At 41.0% G+C, this 18254-nt stretch overlaps 3 protein-coding genes across 3 annotated transcripts in view; 2 read left to right on the top strand and 1 right to left on the bottom strand.

Annotated features, from left to right (window-relative positions):
- The first annotated feature begins 137 nt into the window (after positions 1-137).
- On the top strand, positions 138-4017 carry ankzf1 (ankyrin repeat and zinc finger peptidyl tRNA hydrolase 1). The gene is made up of 16 exons (XM_079562588.1): positions 138-192; positions 403-547; positions 644-753; positions 829-931; positions 1000-1211; positions 1292-1401; positions 1482-1635; positions 1729-1951; positions 2040-2138; positions 2217-2381; positions 2443-2568; positions 2642-2918; positions 2994-3105; positions 3177-3344; positions 3625-3695; positions 3781-4017. The coding sequence occupies exons 2-16, from the start codon at positions 427-429 to the stop codon at positions 3896-3898; spliced, it is 2169 nt and encodes a 722-aa protein (XP_079418714.1). The 5' UTR covers positions 138-192; positions 403-426; the 3' UTR covers positions 3899-4017.
- Positions 4018-4072: 55 nt separating this feature from the next.
- glb1l (galactosidase, beta 1-like) lies at positions 4073-8141 on the bottom strand. Its single transcript, XM_079562589.1, has 16 exons — positions 7937-8141; positions 7562-7728; positions 7336-7486; positions 7137-7197; positions 6974-7068; positions 6725-6905; positions 6592-6650; positions 6395-6516; positions 6263-6303; positions 6064-6182; positions 5900-5974; positions 5709-5798; positions 5480-5593; positions 4800-4931; positions 4496-4723; positions 4073-4426 (listed from the first exon to the last, which is right to left on the bottom strand). Exons 1-16 carry the CDS (start codon positions 8000-8002, stop codon positions 4223-4225), a joined length of 1905 nt encoding a protein of 634 aa, XP_079418715.1. The 5' UTR covers positions 8003-8141; the 3' UTR covers positions 4073-4222.
- Positions 8142-14123: 5982 nt separating this feature from the next.
- myo10l3 (myosin X, like 3) overlaps positions 14124-18254 on the top strand; it is a 61764-nt gene continuing 57633 nt past the window's right edge. The window contains exon 1 of the mRNA XM_079562758.1: positions 14124-14377. Within this exon, the coding sequence (XP_079418884.1) occupies positions 14357-14377 (21 nt within the window). The 5' untranslated portion in view covers positions 14124-14356. The remainder of the gene's footprint in view (positions 14378-18254) is intronic.

Below are 18254 nucleotides of genomic sequence, written 5' to 3'. Positions count from 1 at the left end.
AATAAAATGTGTGTTCTTTTCTTAGCTGAAATGTATGCGCTGTTCTTTTATTCAATCTATTACAAACTGGGCAGAAATAACACATACGACCATCCCTTCTTTTTGCGTTGGGTAATTTTTTACGCCTTTCGGCTTCCGTACTAGCAACACACTAGTTTCGTCAGCGCCACACTATCGACACAACCGTATGGAGTAAGCTTAGTTTTGCTATTTTAAGTCTGACTGCTCTTTTATCATTGTATAGTCGATGTATTATAACACGTTACAGAATGTTGAATAGATGTAATCAAAGTAATGACAGCTTTCCGATGTGACCACAAGTGTTATGGAGCCTCATCGTGGGACATTATGAATCACTGAGCAACAACTATGGTCATATTGAAGCCGTTCATTTCTTCACAGGGACAGAGACACATATTTACGAAGATGTCTGTCTGTGCTCATCGGTCTATTTTCGATTTCTGCCCAAACGATGAGACTTTTAATGGGCTTAAGGAGGCGAATCCCGTTCTTAAACAGGCTGCTGAGGCTGAGTCAATGCGAGAAGGTTTGTAGAAATATGTTTAGCGATTTGTATGGCACTTTTTTTTTTATCACTCATGAAAACCTAATGATGCCAAATATGTGTGTGTATCTGTATCAGAAATTAAAAACCTGGATGACAGAAAGCGGGACGGCAGCCTGGTTAGAGATGTCTCTGACAAAATGACCTGCTCAGCTTGTAGATGCTCCTTTAACAACCGCGAAGACCAGGTATGGACTTTTACACATAGTGCTTTATGTTGATGTTTTATATATTGGTGGCCCTAATGTTGCCTCCTGTTATAGATGGAGCACTATAAACTTGACTGGCACCGTTTCAACTTGAGACAAAAGATTGTAGGATTGTCTCCAGTGACAGTGGAAGAGTTTGAGAGGAAGACCGGAGCAGGTGAGAAGTTTTAAGTAGCAAATAATATAATATACATCTGTACGACTTGTTCGTTTATCTTTTTTCAGGGGACATGTCGAGTATCTCGGGCTCAGAGTCCGATTCCGATGAGAGAGAGTCAGATAGTGACTGTGGTGGGAAAAGCGGCGACGTCATTGGCACAGATGATGACAGCTCCACAGAAAATGGTCTGATTTCTGGTCGCCTTTCAAGCAAAGTTGTTTTCCAGAGTTCAGTAGGACAGTATCTCTCTGTGCATCGCTGCGTTCTTCAGGGAAAGGCAAGGTGTACTGGGTAGACTTCAGTGCTCACTTTAGACAGTATGGTAATCACTAACGTCTTCATCATCTGCCATTACAGACGAATGAAGAGGAAGATCTTGTACAGTCCCTTAGAGGTGTAAACAAAATGACCATATGGGTGATTCTCATGACCGGTGGAGGCCATTTTGCTGGTGCTGTGTTTCAGGGGTAAGTAAACTTGAGGATTCATAATAAGAGTATATGCTTCCACTCTATGAAATGTCTAACCAAACGCACGTCTTCCACAGTAAAGACGTCATTCAGCACAAAACATTTCACCGATACACTGTCCGCGCAAAAAGAGGCACTGCCCAAGGTCTCAGAGACTCACAGAATCGTAGTCATGCCCCCAAATCTGCAGGAGCTGCTCTGAGGAGATATAACGAGGCAGCCCTGGTGAAGGTAACAATTCCTCTGTATTGTGTACCATATTTGTGATTATACCAAATGCCATACCGCATCTGCTTATTGATTTTACTGGTTTAATGTTGCCAGGATATTCAAGAAATTCTCGTTAGCTGGGCAGATCACTTAAAAGAGGCCTCTGCGATATTTGTGCGTGCCCCAAGCTACAACAAATCTATGTTTTTTGGTGGTCGCACAGCTGCTCTGGACCGAAAAGATCCCAGAGTTCGCAGCATTCCCTTTGCAACAAGGAGGGCGACGTTTAGGGAGGTGCAGAGAGTACATGAAGTGCTCGGTGATGTTCAAATCTACGGTGAGTTGAAATGCCGTTTGGATTGTTCTTGGCGCTGGGTGAACTCAAATGATCAATTATATTTTATACGCTTATTACTTAAATGCAGGGAATGAGACGGATTTGTCCATCATTTTTAGCCCATCAAAAAAGTCATGGAAAAGGGCTGTCAAGGCTACAGTGCAACATGATTCTGATCATGACAAAGGTACATATTTTAATGTGGAAGTGTATGATTTTCAAATATTAATCACATAGGTTTCATATTGTATATTTGCATTGACAGAAATTAGCCCTGAAAGTGCAGAGGAGGATGAGATTGGTGCAATCCAACTAGAAATGGAAGAATTATCTATAACAACATTGGACTTAAGGGAGTTTGAAATTTACCCATCTAAACAGAAAAGGCGGAAAAAGAAGAAGAAGAATGAAACCAAAATGCAGACCGAAGGTAATTGTGTCGCCTATCTCCAGTGTAAAAAAAAAATATCATAAGACATTTTGCAATGTAGATTTGGATGGTTCTGAACATCACACTGAAGAGGAACTCGAAGATGCAGAGGCTGTCGAGGCTCCCCAGGAACCAATCTCAAAGAACAAGAAGAAGAGAAAGGGGCTAAAAAAGAAGGAACTGGAGGGTGGGTTGTCATTTTAAGATGTAACAAATGTGCTATCTATTATGAATTACACTTTTTTCTGTCATGCGTTCAGGTGTGGTTGACGACACATGGGAGTACAGCGTGAGGGACGCACTCTTCACAGCTTGCAAGATCGGAGATGTGGATGGTTTACAACAACTTCTAAGTGACCAGAAATCAGAAGAGACTGGAGTTGAAGAAGAGCAGTCTGCAGGTGTCGAAAGTCCACTAATTTTTCTCAATAAGCCCATAGACTCGTCAGGATTTACTTTGTTGCACGTCGCATCAGCTGCAGCACAAAAGGCAGTGGTCAAGTGTCTTTTGGATATAGGAGCAGACCCCGCATGCAGGTATTGTTTGTGAAACAAGTGAAAAACAGTCACTTAAAATTTCATTCCTCTCATTTGTAATGGATACAATTTTAGAGACAACAAAGGACAGACTCCATACAATGTAGCACCTGATAAGGACACAAGGAATGTCTATAGAAAATACATGGGGGACAACCCTGATAAATATGACTACAGTAAAGCGCAGGTAAAATAACATTGCAATGATGAGAAGGTTGTTTTGGAAAAGATATGGTGTTGCTAAACTTTGACGTACAGGTTCCAGGCCCACTCACAGCAGAGATCGAGTCCAAAAAGTTGGAAAAGAAAAAGGCCCAAAAAGCACAGAAAAAACAGCGAGAGAAAGACCAAAAAGAGGAGAAGAGGAAACAAGAGATGGAGGCAGAGGAGAAGAAGCGGTTTGCAACACTCTCAGATCGGGACAAGGTCAGTTGGCGGCTTGATCCTCTACGTCTTGCATAGAGTTCAGTTTTGATGGTAGTATAATTCAAAAGTTTGGGATCTTCAAGTCAGAACTTCAGCCACAAGAGGTCAGCGATGCAATTATTGCCAAATGCATGTTTGATCATGGCCTAGCACTGTCTTGATGGATAAGAGGATTTGCCTATGCCCTATAAAAGTGCCCAGGCCTATGTCGAGGTCTGCGGTCTGTAACACAAATACATTTTAATTATTCAATTACCATAACATTGTCTGATCTCTTTAGAGAGCATTGGCAGCAGAGCGCAGACTGGCAGAACAGGCTGCTGCAACAGGAGTTAGCATTTCAAATGTCAAGTATGCGATTTACCTATTTACTACATCCAACTGTTGTCTGTTATGAATTCTAAAGTTTGTAACAAAGTAAATGTATGTGTTACAGGAGGTGCTGGACGTGTGGAGAGTCGCTTCTTGGAAAAATCCCTTTTCAGTACCTGGAGTTTTCATTCTGCAGTCCTCAGTGTGTCCAACAGCACAGAAAAGCCAATGCCAAAGCCTAGTGAACTGTGAGCTACCTCATCATTTTACCATGAAAATGTATATTGACATGAAAATGTAAAGCATTTATTTTAACAATTGTCTATCATGATAAAAACAAATCGCCCAATGCATTAAATACAGCAACATATTGTAAACAACGGACACTGTGATCTTTGCAATATTTAGTAAATCATGTGAAGCATGTAGCATTTCATGTCTTAAGTTAGAACAACAAGAGCTACACATACAGAAACACTTAATATGGAAGGCAGCGTGTAGAGAGGTAGAGAGGAACAAAAGACAAAAGATGAGTAGATTTATTTGATTTGACATGATCTTTCCTGTCAGGATTTGCTGGCAGTGATATTGAGCAAAGGCCGGTCCATAAACAGAACTCTGAGATGAGTGGGCGCTCCCTCCAGCTCTAAAACTGTGATGTTATTGGGCTGAGTCGGACTGATCAGGGGTCCCGGGACATACAGGGTCTGCTGGGGTCCTCTGGCAGGCCAGTATCTCCCCAGGTTTACACCGTTGATCCACACCTGTCCCTAAAAGGAAACGCAAAAGCACAGCATTTTAGCACAGGGGAATTTGTAAAGTTTTATGACTAAACTTACCTTTGTCCACTCATGAAGTTTGAGAAATGTGTCCCAGGCCAGGCCGTTGGGTTGAAAACTGCCAGTGTAGAATGTTGGTCCAAGCAATGGTTCTTTCTTTATGGGAGATGAGGGCTTTTTACTTCCTAAATCAGGCCATCCACCAGCAATGGCTCCATCGATATCCAGAGGATAGATGCTCCAGTTTGTCAGTACATCCTTACCTAAAATCAGGTTACTCAAAAAGCCCTGAAATGAAATGCATTTTTTTACACTTTATTGTAAGTTGTGAAGAAGAGCTATCATCATCCAATTGTTTTCTTGCCTTGTAGTCATTGATCTTGCTGCCAAAGTTCACCCGGCCCATATTCTCAACAAGAATGTCCACCGTATCCCCCTGCTTTCCGGTCACATTAGTAACGAGTACAATGTCTCTCTCCAGTAGACCCTGATAAACCTGGTCAGAAACATACAAAAGCAAAATTAAAGTATACATAATGCCTGGACTTGTTCTCTGCTGGCATACTGTGGAGGGAAGCTGTCGAAATTATGCATTGTGCATTTGTAGAATTCATTGCCCTTGTTTGAAATTTGTCCCTTGCTTTTGATCTTTCAACCTGCATCTGTTGGACAACCATGGAGCACCACCAGGGGGCGCAGTGTGAATCTAAGCCAGGATCTTGGTCAGTTGCAGGGGGATTTGTCTGCCCGTTTTAGGTTGATGGCTAAAAAATAATAATTAAGAAACAAGCTTGGTACGAATGATCAAACTAAACAAAATTTGTAGGATTACTCAAACACGCACAAATCCGTCTTCAGATAAATCTATTATGAAGAAATCGTACAGTTCAAAGCTAAAAAAAAATTAAGCAAAACTTCAGCTGAACAAAAGCCCTTACGTTGCAAGAAAGAATAGCCAGACATTTTGTTTTTACCTGTGTGGTCTACCTACACCTGACCTGGAAACATACTTAAACAACAACAAAGGCCCATTGTGACACCTACCCCATTGACGGACACATATGCGCGGTCATGAACCCCATTCAGAGGAGAGATAAGAGGCGTGGGCTCGTACAGGTCCCGGGGCAGCGTGGTCCGATACAGCACGAAACCATAATACTACACACAATAGACACAACGGGGAGCAGACACAAAAGTCAACAAGTTCTCCATGTTTCAAGAGGTTTACAAACAATAGAGCCTTCATATGATTGTACTCCGACAAAACACATACCTGTTTGAGCTCTTCGAAAGTGAGGGGATACTGGGACGTTACAGGCCCCATGGGTGAGATGACGCTCAAGAGTGGGCCAATGTTACCAACCTGAAATAGACAAAAATATGAAGAGTTTTTTTTACATGATACATAATCCCGTTGAGTTGTAAATCTCATGATAATAAATTGTAAAATAATTTAGGTAGTACCTTTTTAAGTGTCACAAATCCATATGCAAACTTGGGAGTGGGAGGAGGCAAAGGTCCAGATGGAACGTCTCTGAACTATGAGGATTAAAATCATATTGAAAGAAGAATTTGCTGACAATCATGTATCAATCTATGAGAGTGATTTAATAATTGTGTGAGCAAACCATTTTAATGACTTCTCGGATGGCCAGGAGTTTCTCTGTGGGGTCTCCAGCCTCAGAGAGTGGGGCGTCATAGTCATAACTGGTCACGACGGAGCGGTAACGGGTGTCATGGTCAGCACCTGTGCAGAGATGTAAGAAATAAAACACAATCTGTCATAGACTTGTGAAGGAATTCTTGTCAATTTGTGGCCGTCTTCACCATTCCAGTAGCCAAAGTTAGTGCCGCCTTCAAACATGTACCTGCAACAATAAGTTTTGAATTCTGTATTTACTGAATGTTGTCAGATTTGTTGTAAACCATTATACTGAAAAAAAGTAAGTATAGACTTACATGTTGACATTGGCTTTCATCAAGAGCATATCTGCTAACACTCTGGTGACCTTTTCTGTGCTGACCATGGTGTGCTGGTCTCCCCAGTGGTCCAACCAGCCAGTGTAAAACTCTGAGTTCACCTGAATGAAGTTATCGTTAAAGCACTGCAATAGCGTATTACTTTGTATATTATCCAATTATATAAGGGCGATTACCAAGGGGCCTCGGGGTTCAAATCGCCTCTGCCTTCTGAAAGCCTCTGAAATGTTTGTGTCTATAAGAAGAAAACATAAAGCTACAATTATTTGTTCATTTTGACACTTGAAAAAGCTTTACTACTGGACTGACCAGTGCCAAAGTCCACTGTGGCATAAAGTCCCTGCAGACTCCCACATGCCATCTCTTTGTCGGTGTTGCCATCAGTTGTGAACAAGACAGTGTTTTCACCCAGAAAGAAACGGAACAGTGTTCGTAGATGCCGCATGTAGTTATAGTCGCAGGCAAAGTAACTTCCATATTCATTCTCCACCTGTTCTCAAACAGCCAATAGTGAGTTCTCTTAATTCAAGGAGAATACTTCTACATGAAGCACTGTACCTGCACAGTAATTATGTTTCCCCCGTTGATATAAAGCCAGGGTTTCATTTTGGGGAGAAGAACAGCAAGCCAGTTGCTGGCAGCTTGCAGATAGTCTGATTTAGCAAACAAAAGTTATGTATAGTTCAAATCTGAAGTAAACCCACATTAGTTAAAACCTTACCTGTGTCAGCTGAACGAAGTATAATGTTGGGTTTCTGTAGTAGCCATGCAGGAAGACCGCCCTGTAATCAAAAATATAGAAATAAAAAAATTAAAAACAATGTAGTTGAAAATAAAATGTTTGTCTAATCATGAAATGCAACACAGAAGTGCGCCTTAAAAATATATATATTAATTATATTATAAAGTTCCTTTTTCACCATTTCCCATTCTGCACAGATGTAGGGCCCTGGGCGCAGAAGGACCAGGAGTCCAGTCTGATTGGCCAGGTCTAAAAAGTGCACCAAGTCTCGGTCTCCTGTGAAGTTATAAATCCCTTGTACCGATTCATGAAAGTTCCATGGCACATATCTGTCAGACAACACTATTATGATCAAAGAAGAATCTGTGAATTAACAGAATACTATCACAGCGTGTGGAGCCTACACTTGGATGGCATTGAGTCCAGTCATGTACATCTTCAAAAGCCGGTCTCTCCAGTAGGCCCGGGGGATCCTCGAGTAGTGGATGCTGCCTGAGATGTACTGAAATGGTTTTCCATCTTTTAGGAAACAGTTTCTATCGTAGTCAATGGAGAAAGACCTTTCTGAGACCTGAAAAGATGAGAACAAAAGTAAATACATTAAAATGAGGTACATTTAACAAAAATGATGTTTACTGTATATAATCATATAATAGAATAGACTACGCATCAGTAACTTGCTAGATCTTGATCTAGCACATTAATTCATAACTTCTCCTTCTAACCACTGTCAGCTGATCTATTGTATTGATTTGCACCATTAAGTTTCGTTTTCTTACCAAGTTTCCATTGACACATAAACAGGCCAGTTGGAACCCAACAAAAAGTAAGACACCCGCAGCCATGTCCAGTGCCTTCGTGCGTCCACTGGACCTATGCCAGTGCCATGTTTGTGGCTTTGTTTAAAGCAGATGGAGGCATGTTTTGGTTCTTCATATCTGTTACTGGAAACGGCACATTGCCAGCGTAGTGCCGCCGCTACAAAACGCTGTCATGTGATAATAGTTTGTGAGCCGCAGGGTCCTAAAAACCACCAATAAGCAATGTGTGTGCGTCTGACGAGCTGCGCCTCAGTGGGCACTAGGTGGCGCTTAAACCTAGGACAAGCAACAACTATAGGCCTACCTTTCTCAGACCAGGGGCCCCTACCAAAAACGAGCTGAACAGAACATATTTGTAGCCTAACAAATTCTAGGCTACCTTTGGCCTCTCGTATGCAGTTATGTTTTTTACCTTTATTTTCATTGTCCCATAAGTAGAAATTGGACTCCACATAAAACAGGCTCCAAGTGAGTGAAAGTCACAAGGCAGCTCATATATCTATAAGCCCGCTAATAAATCACTATGTCGTCCCAAGTGTTCATATGTATTAAGTGCAAAATACATAATACATAATACAAAAGTGCTCAGTTACTACCAATACTAGGCCACAAATACTGCTGGGCATCCATACTATTGGGTAATTACATTCCAACAGCATAATTTGTTAACATGCTTTTATATACTTAACTTGACGCCGCCTTAAATCCAGTTTCCCTCTTTGCTTTCTTTGCTCATCATACTCTCTGCGATTGACTCTCTGAGGGAGCAGGGCTATACTTGTGGACCCACTGGTCCTGATGCACGTCTGAGATAGGACCAAATGCCCTGGCTGCGTGGCTCATTAGCCCGCTGTTAGACCCTTAATCGTCTTGGGAATGACAGGAAGCCGCGGCATCTTGTAATTTGGTTATAGATGTGATAGTGCTGCTGGAGAGCTTTGACAGTATCCGAGTGTCGACCCTCACGACCTCTGGAGCAAATGGATGTTCAAACCACAAAAACAAATGAGTTACTAATGCACTGAACGGCAGCACTACTTACTAAAGCAGTGCATGAGGAAAATGGCCCAAGCTTTTCTCCCAATGTTTAAAATTGCATCAGAGCAACAAACAAATGGAAATTACTGTCATTAAGTTTGTATTTATTATTTTAAGTATGACCATAGTATTTGCACTAAAGGTTTATATTGCCGTATTATGACAGTCGCTATTGTATTCTATCAGTCTGTCTCCCAGTGCAGTCATCAGTTCCAAGGCAGAATGTCAAAACATGCCGGCTTAATCAATGTAATGAAGCTATATGCTCTTTAGGTAATTGGAGAGGTCGTCGAGGAGCAAGAGGGTGATGATGACCCCAGGGCCAGGCGTCACCTCAGTGAAGTCATCCTCCTGACTCTGTAATTAGATTGGACCAGCACCGCCCCAACACTAGACTTCTTTGATGTTTCAGCTGGTGACAGAAGCATTGACAAACTTTATCCGTAGTGCTTTAGCTTCCAAAATTATACTCAGGTACTGGATATTTCGAGACAAGACATCATCAGGGAAAGTGAGAATATCAATATGTGTCATCATCTATCATGTAACTCCACCGACTGCACTCAAACAAAACAAAAACGTGAGGATGAAAACTAAATCGATGGTCAACGGTTATTGATTGCATTTGTCCCCAATATAGCAGCCACTAACAATGTTTTGTGTGTGTGTGGGCACCATGATGTTTGTGTTGTGTTGAAAAGCATTTCTATATGGTTGTCAAGAGCTCACAGATTTAACTGGACCAAGCCTAGTTTGATTCTCAGGTTCATTTGGTCTTTGAATCTGTTCTCTGCCTCAGCCTGATTTCTGGGCTGTTCGACCACCTTTATTGACAAAAGAAAAAACATTTTAACGTTGAGATGAGATGACACTTTTTCTGCATTTTCTCATCTTGAACCACATACCAATTTCTCAGTACGAAATGTTTCGTTAACTAAATAATATAATTTGTATAGAATAATAGATCATGACGCCAGGAGGTTACAAGGCACTGTGCTAGGGGGAATTTTCCAAAAATATTGACATTTTATTAACATTTATTTTATAGCTGTAACCGATAGTAAATTAAGCTAGATTTGAAATTATCTTTTACCATATGGGTTGCAATTGCCAATTGTTGTTATCAATATTTTGGGCGTTGCCGTGTGATAAGGTTGCGACCAATTACGATGACCATCCCTTACCTTCTTCTTCGAATCTTTTACCTTTCTTTAACCAAGTCCCATGAGATTTCAGAATATATTTTTCAGAGGGATTCCCATTGTACATGTTATTAATGGTAGAAGAATGAAGAGCAACTGGAGGAAACCTACACATGCACAGACTCAACATAGAAAGGCCCCACTCGACCTGGGACAACTTGGGGACCTACGACAATCCTTCCAATATCTGCATATGATCACAACTGTTGATCAATGAGCAAATGGAACATCTAAATGCTGACCAGTGTGATTCACGCATTACTTGTAATAACAGAGCAGATGTTCCCCTCATATAATTCCTGAGGTCAGGACAGAGTGAAGAATGTACCCTCTCTGTTTTCATAGACTAATGGGTGGACCTTGAGTCACCACTGAGCTCACTGTGCTGGGCTAAAAGAAAACCATTCTCACAAACAATAAACAAGCCTTCCTCACTGAAATGACAAAAATCCAGGGCATTATTTGGACTAATTTAATGCACATTCTTGGCATCATCCTCCCTGGTCACTTATAGCAGGCCATAAACAGATAGATTCGACTGTGGGAGAATGGGGATATAAACCTCGATGAGCAAACAGGAAGTTGTGGGGGAGCATGGGAAGTGTGAGCCTGCCCTCATACTTGAGCTTTAAGGAGGGTGCACTGTGCGTCTGGGTGAGAAGATATCTCTGGGTTGATTTGGGTAGGACACATTGTGCAATCTCCACTAGCGCAGAGAGGTCTGTAGTCGATGACCGATCAGACTTCATGGTGATAAATGGTTTCCTCCTGCTCTTCCCTCTTGCGGTTTGTAGAGTGCAATGTCCCACTTGAAACTGAATAAAGAAGACAAAATGGATTATGTTAATTTGCAGAAGTAGTCATATACCGTGTTGAAGATTGGATAGTTTTATGCTGCTACTTTATATTTGTAACTTTCAAATGTTGTTTTCTAGAGAAATTTAAAGTAAATGAAGTTATCTCTTATTGGTGTTGTAGTCCACAATATTTCACAGTAAATGTAGTGAAGTTATAAGCGAGTAACCAACAACTGGGGGAAATGATAATGTAGCATTCTGTCCTTTACATACGTATTTTTTATCAATATACATTATCATCTTTTCTATGTGGAGAATTCTTATTTTAGCACTTCATTGGCAAAACAAACATTATTGTTTTACATCGACAAGTGGAAGCTATCTTAATAAAGGACAAAGATACGAGTGTATAATAATCAATAGGTAAATATTTCCTGTGTGTGACCCTGCACAATGGTTGGTAATAACATTTAAGGCCAACGTAATGCAACTGAAGCTGTCATTATTGCCTTACGGAGGATATTGGTCATATGATTTTGTCAGAGGTGGCAGTAATGCCTTCTATCTTAGTGTTTGTGCATCAGCCATTATTAAATCGATGAAGCAATGGGATGTGTCATTGGCCAAATACAGATTTATGTGACACCGTCTACAACAATCGGTCATTGAAAATTGAATCATGCTGGCTCTGTCATAATGTCAAGAGGTCCAGTTATCCCTAAAATCTTTGTAATAAATCTTTTATAAATTAATTTGAATGCTTTTATCCTTGCTCTACCCTTGCTGTGCCATTGAAAATACAACTACACATTTCCATATTATTATTACATTTTGCAGTATTTGACAGCCATTGTAGCACGTAGGCTTATGTTCTCATAACATAAAGATTCTGCTTCTCAGAGTAATTACTAATCACTATAGGTGATTTTACACTATAGGTGATTTTACTGAAATTATAGATCTATCTTTACAGATCTATAATTTCAGAATTAACCTTCCTTGACATGACCTGCTCAGTTTTGCCTGAGGTGCTGTTAGCCAATCACCAAAGCCTCTTTGTCAGAGCTCAATTGCCTTGTGGGCCTATATCTAATTCCCCGCCATGCAGCATTCTTACATTTATCCTATGTACAACCTAACCAAGTGCTTGTGATGTTTTTCATACCTTGTGCATCTATCCCATTTTACATGGTATTTTTATCTACACCACAGACAAGCTGCATGTGGTGCAGCACATTTTCACATAAATTGACCACATGCTGGAAGAGCAGGATGTGGGTGCAAAGACGCAGATCGGTATGTGTGCTGTGTCACTTAATAACTCCAAAACAACTGAGCTCAAACCTCCATGATGCTGTTTATGGTGGAGGCCTTTATGTTGTCCACTGATCACTCAATATTATACTCCAGTTCCTTGTGGAAATAAGAAATATATGGTTAACTTAATTGCAATAATCTTTAGACCACATTTCACAGCAACAGCCAGTGCTTTGGTCAAATAAAAATTGACAACAACATCCATGTTTCGATATTTGTTCACTTCATGAGGAGCATTAATGAGCCGCACACAAACAAAACCATGTGTAAAGTAGTATTGACCGTGTCCCTGTCAACAACACGTTACATAATAGACATGACACACCGTTTGCCCGACTCAGTGATTAAGTATAGATTAACTTGTGTTTGTTTGTAAGACAGGGCATGACAGGGTGATGAGTTTCACTGACCAGGCAGGAGATTACCCAGGGTCCAGATATGTTGTAGCAGCCAACAATCACTGCATAGTGGCAACTAAAATGTACTTCAATGTTGTAAAGCAGTAAAAACAAGTGTTTGGGGCGATAGGGTGGTTTTGGCAGCTCTGGTTGGTAGAAGTGGCCTTGGTAATAATTGTCCAAAAAGTGTTGAAATTAGAATGGAAACCTAGGCAACATGGGACTGTTTTTCCAGGCACCTACTCCCATTTCGGTAGCACTTTACTGCGCAGCACAATGAATTGCATGCCTAAATGTAATAGCATGGTAATTATTGTAATGACCTGGAAACCGGACACTGTAACTGTAATTTATTTAATGATAATATGACTAATCCCAAACTCTAACCAAGAAAGAAGACTGTCATTTAGACCACCAGGAAACTTGGAAACAGACATGCAAAATGCTTTATCCATTGTTATCCCTTGTTTCCATTTCCATTTTCCATTCCAATGCAATGCTACTGTGCTATAATGTAAAGTGCAATCAAATGTTCTTCTCTATACTAATACAATATAAATAATTCCAAAAAGTGGACATAGAAAATGGACAAGATTCTTGGTCATTTTTATACTCACTACTGCCACCTCAGGTCTTACGCGTAACTGCAATGTCTAAATTAAGCTTGTGCCAGACCGAAGTAACACCTTTTTTGAGTGACAGTGCAGGATTTTAGAGGCAGTTGTGGTGAACAGGTCTGGGCTCATTCTACACATTAGGACATGGCTGGAACATGCAGGGGGAGGAAAATACTTCATTTTGACAGTTTTAAACTCCCGAGTCCCTTTAAATGTAGGCCTATATAATTACTACTATTTTTTGCTTGCATAGGCAGTATTAGGCAAGTATGTGAGGCACTAGGCTATTTCAAAAGCATTAAAAATTCAACATAATTCACAAAATATGCAACTTTATTTAGCATGATTTACCTTCAAAAATGTGTAATCTATGTTTTATTTTATTTCTTGTGACAGGAGGGTATGTTGTGAATGTAAAATTATGTTTTGCTTTTCCCAATAGGTTGTGCCATAGACTGACATCAGCATTTACAACCAGGGTCATGATTTCGTGGCTCCAGCAGTGGTCAAAACTAATATTGCACTTATCCCTAGCTTTTATTCCTTATTCTTTAGTCCTTAAATATGATGGTATTATTGGGATACAAACGCTCGGGGAAAGCATGACCAGGCTTTTTAATAGCCAAATCATTGAAGTCTTTGTGGTCGGGACAAAGAGGGCGTATGCCATGATGGGGCTGTGGGACCTTCACGCCCCGCCCTCTGCATAATGTGCCGGTGTATGCTCCCCATTCAATGAGCCAGACAGTAGCAGCCTGCACCGCGAACCATCAGGACAAGACAGGGCACAACTCTCCTTTCAAGTGATAACCCTGGACTTGTAAAATGCAGTTTTCATAAAAGACAGAGGTTTGTTTTTATTTACGCAGAAACTTCACGAGGATCAGAACTTTCTTTGCCAAAAAGACGGATGGAAATCACTCGGGAATACGGCTGCCTCTCCTCCGCCGCTGTGGTACCCTGAACTCCGCTCACACAAAACGAAAAGAAGACGGGTCCTGGCTTCGCTATGGATACTTTCTTTGTCGAAGTAAGTTGCACGAGCTCTACATCTAAAAGAAAATGCTCACTTTGTGGGTAGTACTGCAGCATCGCCAAAAGTAGGATGTCCCGACTCCTTGCTCGCTTCAGCGACATGCTCTTTGTTTTGTTTTTGTGCCTAGATGAGTGCAGCTACTCTGTTAGCCAAAAAGTGCTTCATTCATCTCTTAATTTATATGTTTTAACTCCAAATCTCAACCATCATCGTGCGTAATTGCGCATTAACACCCGTGCCATTGATCTAGTTTCAAATCGCAAAACTTAATGGACATAAACGAGAGTATTATTCGTATCGCTCTCTTTCTCTCTTGGCAGTCTCTCATGGGCAACATATGATTTATTGCATACATCGAGCAACTTTAGATGCACTGTAAGAAATCTTGAACCTATTCCTTACGTCCCTTCCCATGCCCTCTTTTATAAGATGTGTCATTTGCAGCCGAGACCAGACGCATCCTATCATAACATGGTATGGCCGCTCACTGTGAGTTGACTCACATTCATTAAACTTAGGGGGATACGACTGGCACCTTGTCCATCCCATACAGTGTACAGTAAGGCTTCCAAACCTATGGGTACAAACTCGCAGTATGTTACATTGCAGATTACATTTTGTTTTTAAAGGTACACTACTGAATCAGGACCAAACAAGGCTTAGATTTACCCAAGTGACTAAAACATTTACATCCTGTGTTAGCAAAACAGTGCAAATCCCAGTCAGATGGAAGTGATTTCATGATACATTGTACCACTCAACAGCTTCTAATACACTACTATTACAATTGATTAACAATAAGCGTTAACATCAGCCGACTCAGCAATATTACTTTTTTTTTTCCTTTCCATAATTAAAATGACAAAAGCTGCTCAATCATTCATGCATACAACCAGACACATAATCAAATAATATCACGTTACCGCAATGACGAGGCGATATATAGATAGAATAGCCTCCAGGATAAACAGTAGACAATTTATTGCAATCAATTATTCATAGCATTAACCTTGCAATCAATACTGGTAGCCATGCCTCTTGTGACTTGGCAAACAGATGGTCGACGGCCCTCAAGTCAGCTGAGTGCGCTGAAAATGTGTACACTTAAGAGGAACTAATTTGCAGACCTTTGTTGCAGTAATAACTATGTAACTAGAGGCACAAAGTGAACTTATTTATAGAGCACACATTTGACTGCACGCAGAGTTTGAGCTTGGTCCCGAATCAACTTCTCAGCTACGTGTGGATTTAATTAATCTGGAATTCTGAGCTGAAAATATGGGCTGGATTAAACTCAAAATGCTCCATTAGGGTCGGACGTGTCTGGCAAAACATCTTATTGTAATTATAGCGCGTGCAATTAGATTTGTAATTTATGTTTTAATACCAAGATTAAATCCATGATACATAACTGTCACTTCAGTTTGATTGTGAATCTCGCCGCCCTATGTGCTACAGTACTTCAGTGTGATTGATGTGTCTAGTTTGACTTGTTGCACTGTCCACCATCTTTGCCTTGCACGTCAGGGTCAATGTTGAAGTTAAGAGAATTACGGAGACTGTGAGAGGAACAGGAGGGCGGATAGTACAAGGGTTTAACCTGAAATCCCATCCTGTCCGTCAGTGTGGTCTTTCCTTTCGGGAGCTGACAGCACACGCCGTTAAACCCTCTGCACCGCCGCCTTCCCTCCACACCCAATCCATCCTCTGCCGGGTATGACACATGATAACAGGAGTTCCTCAAAGTTCAGCCATTGGCACCTTTTGATTTTTGTTGAGTCAATAATATGGTTGTGCGAGGTGACGTGCTAATTATCAAACACAAAATAGATGAGAACGGTCGTCATACTTGTCTCTAGAAAGGTTTTTGTGATTGTCAGGAAGCTTATAAAACCTCTGTGTAGTACTACATTCGTATAAGTCAGCGATCTTGATCTCTTGTGAAAATGCCTCTATCCACAGCCAGATCCCACTGCAATACTTTCCATTTGCTTTGTAATGTGGAATAGATGTAAGACATACATAGCAATTATTAAGTGGCTTACATGTGGGATAGGAAAATGATTATGTCTTTCAGAAATGCATCTACAGTATCCAGTTCTAAACTTAGCATTTCTTTACAGCAACAGTTGGCCCCAGCTCAATGTCTCCCTATATAGTTCCTAATTCCGTACTTAGAAAGCTTTGCATTGCACCGTCAGTCCCAACCTCCCTGATATATTTTGACAGTGGGAATCCCACATTCCCAGCGGTGACCCTTCAAATTCCCAGCCACGGACACGCATTGTATCGCTGTCTAACGTGGCTTAGGTTTCACACCATCATCACCAGCACGACATGGTTCTGCCCAGCGTCCCTTGCAGCCCGGGCGTTTGAAGCCAGAATGTGTCTCAGGCATTCCCTGTCAAAGCGTAACGTGAGAAAGGTGGACTATTTTTCTCTTTCTTTTGTAACGCAGTTGTCATTTCCGCCAGCTGCCTCTTTTGGTGAGCGGAGGCGACATCTGAGACTGTGCACTTCCAGCTATACAGTCCACTGATGGAGTAAGGAAGGAGGCCAGGAAGTAAATTTAGGTTGACGGAATGAGGAAGGAAGGCTGCAAAAATGCTTAATAGCCCTCAGCGGACCACCTTGGGATATTGTCTAAACGGCTGGCTCAATGAACTGTTTATTATGTCTAACAGGGGGGTTTCCATGAACTTCTTGAGAGTTGAGTCGTGAAGTTTTATGTGTAAATGAAGGTGTTATTTTGCAGTTAGGGTGGATGTGTCAGCAGAATGACCGCAGTGTGACTCTAACCAGGGGGTGGGTTAATCTGCCATGAGTACAGTATGCTGGCACTAATTAACAGCAGGCATCGTCTGACCACAACCCACCAACGCACATAATCCTCCACCAATGACACAGATTCCTGGCATTAGAAGAGACACAGTACCAACAAGACATTACAGTGGGACACATGTGTTCTAATAGACAGAGTAAAGATGCAGGTACAGACTTAAAATGCCCTGGATTTGGATTGCACAGTATCCCATGTAGCCCGGACTAGAAGACTCAAAACTGAATACACAACCACACTACAAACAAGTGCTTATTTACTTTCTTTGCTGTTGTCAAAAGAATAAACAAATCTATGTTGGCCTTTAGTTTTTGATTGATTCTCAAATTTTAAACCTGGATTTTGGGATTGTGGATTTTGTAGTTCAATGGTGGTTTTGATGGTGCCGTTAAAAAAAAACGGTTCAAGAGTCAGAAACATGTTCACCTTGTTATTGTCTTTGTGGATACAAGTAATAAAGTATTAAAGTACTCTTTTTTAAGTGTGATTTTATGACATAATTTGATTTCTGGCAGCCGACTAATACAAGTACTAGCCTGGTTGCTCATACTTCTAGCATTGAGCAGCCAGCTTGTTGTTTATAATCTGATTGCTACATTGGATTCAGTCGTTTAATTAACAAAGGCTGGTTAGACAGGACAGTTGAAGCTGGAGTAAAGCCTCCAGATCACAAGTAATCTGATAAAGATGATTAGTTATTAACTATTATGTATTGAGGTTGGACATTTTAAAAGAATTATAACTTCAATGACGCTACAGAGAATGTACTCATTGATAAAGATCTCCTGAGCTGAGCTGGGTTTACATTTCTGGTGACTTCATGCGAACACGGACTCCTGCCTATCACCTGCATGGGGATCGGGGATGGCTCGCCGTGATAACCTCCTGCTGACACCTCGCTGTTGACTCAGACTCAGACATGTTGCACCTTCTCTCCACACAAAAGCCCCCTTTGTTGTTTGATCACGGCATAGGCTTTAAATAATGGGACACTGCTGAACGACATGTTGTTAGGCAAACAGATGCAATAAT

Source organism: Gobius niger (genome assembly GCF_951799975.1).
Source record: "Gobius niger genome assembly, chromosome: 9".
NCBI classification, from domain to species: domain Eukaryota; kingdom Metazoa; phylum Chordata; class Actinopteri; order Gobiiformes; family Gobiidae; genus Gobius; species Gobius niger.
Note: the sequence above shows the minus strand (reverse complement) of the source record. Positions and strands in the feature narration are given on the sequence as shown.